Genomic DNA, 10,357 nt, shown 5'->3' on the forward strand with positions numbered 1-10,357 from the left:
AGAGAGAGAGAGAGAGAGAGAGAGAGAGAGAGAGAGAGAGAGAGAGAGAGAGAGAGAGAGAGAGAGAGAGAGAGAGAGAGAGAGAGAGAGAGTGTGTGTGTGTGTGTGTGTGTGTGTGTGTGTGGTACTTTAATTAAAGTGTCTCTAATCAAAGCACTCGGAGCATCTCATGTATCAGCGTCCCCACACTGAAAAATTGTTGCAGGAGTGCTTTTACTAAAGGTAATTGCATAAGCTTTAGTTAAAGTGCCAGGGCCACCATTTTTCAGCACAGGGATGCCAATACACAAGATGCTGGAGTCTGCTGGAGCATGGTAATTACCACGCCCCAGAAGACTCAATTAATCGAGTCTGCTCCGACTTGCTGTAATTACAGTGCATCGAAGCAGCCTCACTGCATGTGTATAGGTGCTCATAAATCTCATTTTCAAAAGTGACTCGGTGTAGATTAAAAGCCAGTGCAAAACCAATTACACTTAGGTTCCTAATAGTCAGAATCACTTCTGAAAATGAGTCTTAGGCTCCTAAATCTTTTAGCCACACTTGAAACATTTATCCTCAGTCCCTCACTGATGGCAAATTCTGCTGTCCTTTGCATAGGCTTTGTCCTGGAGGTATACAAGCATGGTCAAGCCACTATGGCACTGGATGGAGTCAGGAGACCTAGTTTCTATTCTCAGCTTTGCCAGTGATCTGTTATATGACCTTGAGCACATCACTTACCATTCTACAGCTTACATCATAAGCCCTTCAAGGCAGTGTGCCATTTGCACATTGCACACTGGATTCCCTAAGCCAGTGATTTTCAACAAGAATGCCAAAACACCTTCATGTTTCACAAGATCCTTTTAAGGGTGATGTGCAATACAAGCATTGTTAGGTGTGCAAACACCTACACCTGATTCATGAGATAAACCCAGAGATTACAAGTAAGAATCCCTACTGTTAAAAACATTCTGACCTATTGTGGGCTTTCTGAATTCTCTGCTACAGAAGAATTGCTCTATTATTTTTCCATTGTCAAAAAGCAAGTAAAAGCTAAGAGCTAGCATTTTCTGAGGGGTGCCTTGAGCCTACAGAATTTGAAAAGCACTCGCCTAAACACTTTCATAATACAAATAGTACAAACTTTGTGGAGTTGATAAACTCAGAATTTTACTCTTGGCTTGTATTTGTACATTACAATCCAGCCACATATTTTCCAGGTTCATTTCTCTTTTAATAAACATTTACCAACAGCCTTCCTCCTGTTCCTCAGACTTTAATGCAAAAGTAACTCTGAAATGTCAAAGCCTTAGACAGTGAAATGGAAAAATAATTATTTGAATGCAGTCAGCCACTGTATCTTTTTAGTGTAATATTAATGGGAGGAAATGGAAGATTGCGACTGAATTTTAATGAATTAATTTGTTAATTATTGCAAAGCCTGTGAAAGAACTAAGTATGATTATTACCTTTATTCCCAGGAAATTTCAAATTATGGTACACACAGACCTCTAATAATATTTCTATGAATTCTTAACACATGAATACTGTAAAATAGTATTAAATTTCTGTATAATTCAAGTATGAACCCAATGTCAGAAGGCCAGATTTTGACATCCTAATTCACAAGTAGTCCTTAGCTTCACCAAAAACAGTGGGGTCAGATGCACAGTAAGTACTGACAGTGTGCTCTTCTACCGGGCTGGATTTGGCTCATCATTCCTAATCCTACTGAATGTCATAAAACATGCATGGGTTTTCATTTCCTGTAGATTAGGCTGAAACAATTCACAAAATGTTCTAGGAATCAGTCACTAATTTTAATTTAACCTAATGAGTTATACCAGAGAGTGGCAACATTTACTGGCAGAGATACCCAGAACAACTCAGCTCAGGTCTGAGGTAAGCAGGCACTAAGATTCACCCACCTCCACTGCTTCTGCCTGCTGCCTGACTGTGGTGCAGCACTGGGGGTGCTTATACAAGCAACATTTTTTACATGATAGAGTCCCTGAAAGTGGTCTACAGCTGTGACTTTATGCACATGCATGGCTGCAGAGCACTTTTAAAATGGCTGATCATGCAAAAAATTAGCCTTGGTCAAATGAAGTACTAGGTTAAGGCACTGTAAAGCAAAGCACCTTAGGGAACTTGAGTTCCCTCCAGGATTCATTTTTTGTTTAGGGGTCAGGGAGGAAGGGGAACAGCAGCATGGAGCTGCTGGCTGCTTTTAAGTGGCCAGAGCTGAGGGAGGCAGGGGGCAGGGTGGAATGGAGCTGCCCTCCCCCAGCTCCCCCAGCTGGCGTACTGGGGGGAGCCGGGCCAGGTCGGGCCTGTGAGGCAAAAGGGGGCTCTATTCCAGTACAGTCCCCGCCCCACACCCATTCAAAAGCAGCTGGCAGCTCCACAATGCTGCCTCCCCTTCCTCTCCCTGTCCCGCTCAGGAGAGGGGCAGTTCAACAACCTCCTTGGAAGCTGCTGGAGTGCCCCTGACTGCTGGCCAGGGCTCCAGTCCCCCACCCCTGACACAACAGGGGGGTTAACTCATGGCACTTTATGTAAAGCACCATGAGTTAGAGCAGGGCCCTTAACATCTGTAGGCACCCTGGGGGAGCTCCCCTCTGCCAAAACCCCAGGTGCCTAACTGAAATGTAGTGCAGGAAGAGCCCCCCACCACCAAAGCCAAAGCTCTGTGGGCCAGATCCAAAGGCTGCATGGGCTGGATCCAGACTGAAGGCTGTAGTTTGCTGACCCCTTAGTTAGACAATTAAACAAATGGAAGAGGGAAGCTCTTCTCATTAAGTAATGTGTAAGGAAAAGTTTAGATTTGTGTTACAAAATAAATTGTTGGTATTTGTTGCAGGAAAGAAACAAACAACAATGCATCATGCATTTTAAATGCTGCATCCTGGAAAGAAAAGCATGTGTTCAAAAAAAAACAAAACAAAAAAACAGAACTTTTTTTTATAAATGTTTATACAAGGCACTTTTGGCAGGATTAATTCTCTGACATTCAGAAATGTTTATTACAGGATCTCTTTGTTTTCCCTCCATTCTAGTCATGTGCTGCTCAGGGACTGAGCATTAGTGCCCACTATTTTCGGTTAGTGATGATTCAGGCAGCAGAGCTTCACCAGCTTTCCACAGATGAATTTTTCAGCCGACATGCTTGTTTACTTAAATTGTCCTTCCTGCATAATTTCCCACAATATGTAATAAGGCAATGACGTGAGACACTCTCCAAAGTAGGATTAAGATACAGAGAGCCAGAATGTACAGAGTTGGGCCTGCAGAGAGAACAACCGGGCCTTCATGGTTACCCCTTACAATGACGACATTTTCCAGACTGTAATCCAAATGAATGCCCAGGAGAGCACACATATATTCACAGACCCTAGGGGCTTAGTGGCAGAAAGAAAGTGGGGGGGAGGAAATAAAATCAAGCTGTGCCCTATCCCTATGTTTATTCTAACTGATCCATACAAAGGTGGACGCTTGAGTATTCTGCACGCTGGGAGAAATCCTGGCTCTATTTAAGTCAGTGACGGAACTCCCCATGACTTCAAATAAGACCAAAATGTCACCCTTTTTTACTGTGTTTCTGTGCTTAATACAATGAAATTCTCTGAATTATCACAGACAGGTAGAGAGTGCAAAACTGCAGAAAGACTGACCGTGTGGAAGTGCTTGTGGCAAATGCTGTTTCTATGCCCTCCCACACTTTTTCCATTTGACCGAGTGTGGGAGAATCCTGCATCATATTGATTTTTATGCCCACGCATAAGTGGCACTTGTCCAGTAGTTTCAGCAGCAGCATGAATCTAGCTGGAACTGCACAAGTCTGAACAAATACAAAGCACCAGATTTCACTACCATTGGAAAAATGCCACAGTGCAGGTAGGAAGATCCTATAGGGGGTGAGAATCCTTTTCTGCAAGAAGACCAAAATGCAGGAAGACTGAAACCACAAAAACTACAGCTGGAGGCACAAACTTACATGAAAGAGGGCAGAGGCAGGGAAGCTTAAGGAACATAAAGTGAAGAAGAGCATGAACAGAAGAGAGCAAGAGAGCAAAATGAGTGGACAGTGGGCTTAGATGGCTACAGATAGCCCCTTTCCTCCCCTTCTCCATTGCCCTTGCGTTTTGCAGCTCTGTGAGATTTACACTTGTGCTCAAGTACTTTCGTGAATCAGGAACTTTGCTCACTCCTGCAGCCACTCTTATACAGACTTCTCATTTCAGTGAGGTTTTACTGATGACATCCAAAACACCCACTATAAAACTGGCTTGGGAAATATGAGATGCCGAGCATTCAAAGCTTTTAAAACTTATTTTCTACTGAATTAGTGAAGCAGGTAAATCTGATAAAATCTCTGGAAGAAGTAAGTAAAATGTGCCCACACACACAGCTGTGCCCCTTATCAGGGAACTCAAGCCCTTTAATAAAACCATAGTCCAAAATTCCAACCAGTCACTAATTGTGGCTACTGCTGAGTTAAGTCTGATGAGAAAAACCCTGTGATTGCCTGCGTGTACTGAAGATTTCAGTCACCACACAAGTCATAGTTTGCACTCAAAAAAGTGGCATTTTTGTACATGCCAATAATTATCCCAAGAAAATTGGTCTGCACATTAATAGGGAAAAACTGTACATTTTACTATTTAGAAGGAAAAATAATTGGACATAATTTTTAATTTGGGGTCCAAATCATGACAGATCATGACACTATTGAACATTTGCAACTCCTACTGAAATCAATGGGAGACGAAGTTGCTTGTGACATGGCCACTGACTATCTTAATAATAATGATAATGATCAAATATCAGCAAACAAAGGACAAAATGCATTATAAAGAGGAAATCATTGACCTTGACTTGATGGATATGCAGTCAAAGGTACTAATGCCTGAAATGACAAGTGAATGGAAATTGCTATCAAGCTATAAGACATTCATTTTTGTCCCTATTTCTGTCTTTCAGAACTAACACAGGCCTTTACTTTGGGAGGAACTGACAAAATTCAGTTTGAAACTTGGCTTCTGCAATCTGAGCCCAGTGTGCCCATGTGCTGTAATAACTAAGTAACATTTATAACGTGGTAGTGCCTAGCAGACTCAAACCCAGGTCAGGGACCCATTGTGCCAGTGCCGTACAAACATACGGTACGTGACAGACCCTGACCCAGACAGCTACATGAATATATTCAGGCTTATGTTTCCCTCTGAAACCCTGCTTGCTGACATGCCATAACAAGGTGTTAATGAGCAACACAGCACGAGTAAACCCAAGAGTGTGACAGCGGCACTGTAATGGGCAAGGTCCTGAACTGCATGCCTACAAAAAGGGAAACGAGTGTGAAACAGAACCTCATGTTTTCACCGCTGTACTTCACGGCCTCTTTATTAGTAAGGGTATTTGCATGCAAACAGGATCTTACGTTTCTCAACAGTTCTTCTACTCCTGCTGCTCACTCCTCACCTGAAATCTTTTCTTAATCCTCTGTATGAGAACAGGTTATCATCTCCATAGTAACCAATCCAATTCAAAGCTCCCCCACCATGCACTGAACAAGAAACCCCTTCTCTCCTTCCTCTAGTTTTATTAAACTAACAGCTTAGGAGTTTTAAGAATGCCATCTCCTCTCACTGTGTACTCCGAAACCCTTTCCTCCACACTGTCTTTCAGTATCATTGAAGGTTATGTCTTATGTACTTTAGGCGCATGCAGGGAGCCTACTGGCAAGTCACCCAAGTGCCGTCTAGGTTGTTGTGTCCTGGGTTCATTCCCTAGCTAAGATATTCAGCTCCTAGAGCAAGCCCTCTTATTCCCTCTTCCTCAGCCTGTGAAAACATTGCTCAACTGACCAGAAAAAAATGGGTGCCAATATCACCATGTGTAGTAAGGTCTGTGGCAGTTGTCAGTTAAAGACCATTTAGTACATTGGCCTTACCTGTCCTGTATCCCGTGTTATTGAGGTACACTGCAAATGTGCGTATTTCATGCTGAGCTTGCCAGGATGGAGAGGAGCAGTTCTCATTGTTAGTATAGGTGTTGTGATTGTGGACATATTTTCCGGTGAGAATAGAAGAGCGGGATGGGCAGCACATTGGTGTTGTCACAAAAGCATTGATGAAGTGGGCACCTCCCTGTTCCATGATCCGCCTCGTTTTATTCATCACTTGCATAGAACCTGAAAGAAGAAAACCATCCATGGCTGACAAAGGCTTCTCTTGTTTTCAGTTAAAACAAATCAGAACAAAACCCTGTAAACTGATACGGTAAAGACGTTATAAGGTATTAGTCAGCACAAGTCCAACAAAAGATTCTGTCTTGTTATCAGGATCCTCATACGGGGCCCAATGTTGAAGTCATAGCTGAGATTTTACTAAGCCCTGTTGACATCTGTGGGAACCCAACACCAGGATGCCTCAGTATCTTGCAAACTAGGGTCCAAATTCTGCCAGAGTGAGCACGTCTACACAAGACATTTACTACAGAGTTATCTAATTAGCTCTGCAGTAAAACTTCAGCGTCTGCATGTGCAGGGCTATTAGGATGGAGTAAATTAATTAACTCCGCTGTAGGATAGTACTGCCAAACACAAGTGCTATCCTATGGTGGAATTATTTGCTCCACTGAAATGCATGTGTAGATGCTGGCAGGGCTGGCTGGGGCACAAGGGTGCTTCAGTGCAGAGGCTACGTGTTGGCTAGCCCCACACTGAAACACCTGTGTTCTCCAACCAGCCCCTTTGCACCACGCTGAGCCATGTCAGAGCAGCCCTGGGCTGGCAGCCTGATCCCCTGAATCCCCAGCTCAACATGCTGCAGTCCTGGGTGCATGTGCAAACAGTGCACTCAGGAGCAATAAACTCTGGAGTGAACTGAGCCTGTTTATTCAACTGCCTGAACAGCACATGAAGATGTGCCCACTGAGTTGTATAATACTCTGCAAGTAGTCTTTCTGGAACCACAGGTACTGCTCATGGAGTTAACCATAAATGAAATCCCAGATTCTATTAAATAGGGCTCGCACCTTATTTTGAGGAGCTTGGTGGAGCATTAGCTTTTGGCTGGGGTTCCATACAGGAAACAATTTAACCCTAAAAAAAAAAAATAGTTGACACAAGACCATCATCTTCTCTTTTCTTCTTTCCTTCCTTCATTTGTTGGCAGGTAAGGTTGCTTAGAACTTGCCACCCCATTCTCCTTGCACCCCACAAGAAAGTGATGAATGAAACCATAAGGAATCGGTCTAGTGAATTTTGTCACAATTTGACCCAGATGGGTCACCCTCATGTATTAGTACTACAAGAGACTAAAATTCAGTCCACCTCTGTCATAGTTTTTACTTTACAGTGATTTGGGGCTTGGTTCCACAGCAATGGCCCCTCACTGATTTTACATGAGGTCGGTAACGTAGGAAAGGCCATAACAAGTCTCTTAACACTAAGAGGTTTATATCATAGGAGATTTAGACAGTTCAGGGTAATGGGATACAAAGCCTTTTAACAGCCAAGGTCAACAATGACCAAATGCCACTGGCATTCAATGGCTACTCATTTCTTATATACAAGGATTCAACATAGTTCCTAGTGGGGAGACATCCACTTTACAGAAACTACTTTCACAACTGACATTTTATTGCCTGTCTGTACAGAGAATCCAGGGTTGAAAGTACATGGAGAAGGAGTTTCCTCTTTCCTGCACCAAGGTGATCCCTCTAGGTTAGATTCCAGGACACCAATGGAGGAAACTTGCTGCTGGGCTGCATTTGCCCTGGAAAGAAGTTTCATCTTCAAAGCACATAAAAATAGCACGTGACCAACAGTATCCCCTCAAAAATGAACAGAATAGACACTGATACAAAGCAAATGTTGCATGATCGTACCCTTCTTCTACCAAATATCAGTAGAGAATATTGTGAACAACATCAGGATTAGCATAAGGTTTCATGTTGGAGTGGAGCTAGAGTATAGTGAAACTTACCCAAGGTTGGGTTGGATTAATGGTTCAGTTTTAATCAATGCATCCTGCAACCATCTGGCACAAACTGTATGTTGTTTCCATCAATAATGGGTTTAGATTTCTTCTAAGCTCTTTAGGTAGAGATTTCATTATGAAATTGCAACAGTGAGTTGATTTGATACAGGGCACATTGATGCAACCAGGAGTCAAAACCTAGAGGGAAAAATGGTTGAAATCCATACAGGAAATTGACTCTCTGGTTCCATGAAGGGAGACTAATTCCTCTTGCTAGTCATTTTATTTTAAAATTCCCAAGTCATTAGATTTCTTGAGACTATCGTGTGTTTGACAGGGAAAAATAACAGTTGTTAAGGAGTTTTTTTAAGTGGCCAGAGCTCATCCCTAGAATTCTCTCTTATAGAAAGGAGGACCCATTGATAAAGTGGCTCCCATACAGAAGAAATTGTTATATTGTACATATTAAGAAGAAGTTTGTAAAAGAAAGACCTTGTTGTGATCACAAGATAGAAAACTGTGCATTTTAGGAGCAGTCTCCCCTTTCTCCAAAGTCTCCTCTAACCTCAGTTATAACAAAGCCATCTGTACAGCATGTGAGCCTGAAAGGTGAAGGTATCTGCTCTGCTCTGTCTTACGAGTTAACCCAAAAATAATTAAGCAGGCTGAAGGAATGTTTTGTCATTCTACTCCTAAATGCAATTTTAACAACCCCTTTAAATGACAGCGGCATCTGTGCATAAATAATATTACATGTTAAGTCTCCCCTTGGGGACAGTAACCTCCTTTAATAAAACTGCTGTAATGACAAGACCTTATATATCAACAGTCTTTAATATAAAAACATATGATTTAATCTTCTTCCCCAGCTTGAGAACTAATGCAGAGTGACAGATCAGTGGAAGGTAAAAATCCAGCATCCCCTTCCATGCAATCTTAAATAGGCCAGCTTTAAATATTTTAAACAATGCTAAGCCATCCAACCAAAACTTATTTTCTTCCTCCTGCCTCCAACATAAACTTGGTGACATAAAAAGAAAGTAGAAATTGAATTCTTCTATGGCACAACATCACTTGTGTGTTAAGCAGCAATTGGAAACCAGCAAACCTTCTTTTCTCAAGTGGGGAAACCTTTTGGGATTTCATTAGTTAGATTCTCATGTTCTAAGAGAAGTTACACTTTCATGCATCAATATTTTATTCAGAAAAAGATCTCTGTTACAAGACTGAAATCATAGGTACAAAAATAAAGGTAACTTAGTTATTAAGCACGTGATATTTTGTGAATTATAAAAAGACACTCTACAGGACTTTGAAAAAAGATCCAACAGGTCAAGACACAAAGAAAAACAGGAACTAGATTGAGATTTAGTCCAGACTTCATAGGGTTTGGGTTTTTTTTGCTTAATCTTTCCTCAGAGATCATTACATCATTGACAACAGTGTTTAGACTAATATTATAATGGAAAAAAAATGAACAAATTTTTTACAGTCCTTGAGTGGAACCCTGACATTGAGGAAACACTTATGCAACTATGCAAGCTCAACGGCATACCCTGAAGAAGTCACTCCTTTTTAGAGCCCTTTGTTTTTTGCACTAACAATTATTCCACACCATCTGGGAAGGAACCTTTCCTTTCATTAAGGGTCAGAAAGTCTTTTATTTTCTCCTCTGCTGAACATCAATGATGGAAGAGTTAGAACATGAAGACAGAGGCATCTCAAGCACCAGAAAGTTTGTTAAAATGACAATACTAGGGATCTTTTGCAGCACAGTTAAGATTTCAGAATAAATACCAATCTTATGATAAGTGCTCCGGTATCTTCCAAGGATATGATGAAGAAGAAAAATGCATATCACAGAAGAGTTCTAACGTCATTCAAAAATAAGAAAACCATGTATAAGAAGACTGACAGAAACATTAAAATCACAGCATGGCGTATGTAGGAGAATTATCCTAAGTTTTTCTAATAGCAATTCATGACAAGGCACATTAAGAAACCATGAGGACTTTGTTGCACTGATGCAACGGAAGTGCAAGCTTCTCATCAGGTGCTTTTAAAAACCTTACATTGTACGTAAGTCTGAAGACTGCACATACAAACAGGTACAGGTTTCCTTTACTTTATGCTGTACATGTATTCCTGGAAAACAGCATACAACTCAAATTCACATAAAGGGAACCCACTTTACAATGTAACAAAAAGGGGATGTTCCAAGACATCTGTACTGACACCCAGACCCATTTCTACCGCTTTTACAAGACCATTTTGGGACTCACTAACAGCAGACAGTGCACACAAGCACAGGGCACTATTGTAATGGGGATGGCAACTACAGAAACACGTGTCGCAGACAACGAGCAAGGAGCACAGATCAACACAGG

The 10,357-nt window shown here is 41.7% G+C and overlaps 1 protein-coding gene across 3 annotated transcripts in view; it reads right to left on the reverse strand.

The window, feature by feature from the left end:
• Positions 1-10,357, reverse strand: part of SULF2 (sulfatase 2) — a 128,697-nt gene that overhangs the window by 102,952 nt on the left and 15,388 nt on the right. For 2 of the 3 annotated variants that reach the window (XM_019509883.1, XM_019509885.1), the window contains one exon: positions 5,939-6,178. In XM_019509883.1, coding sequence (XP_019365428.1) covers positions 5,939-6,178 — 240 coding nt within the window. Of the gene's footprint in view, positions 1-5,938; positions 6,179-7,976; positions 8,169-10,357 lie in introns of all 3 variants that reach the window. The other variant, XM_019509884.1, reaches the window with a different exon arrangement.

The sequence above is a fragment of the Gavialis gangeticus genome, unplaced genomic scaffold (genome assembly GCF_001723915.1).
Source record: "Gavialis gangeticus isolate Ggan-Ray unplaced genomic scaffold, GavGan_comp1, whole genome shotgun sequence".
Lineage (NCBI taxonomy): Eukaryota > Metazoa > Chordata > Crocodylia > Gavialidae > Gavialis > Gavialis gangeticus.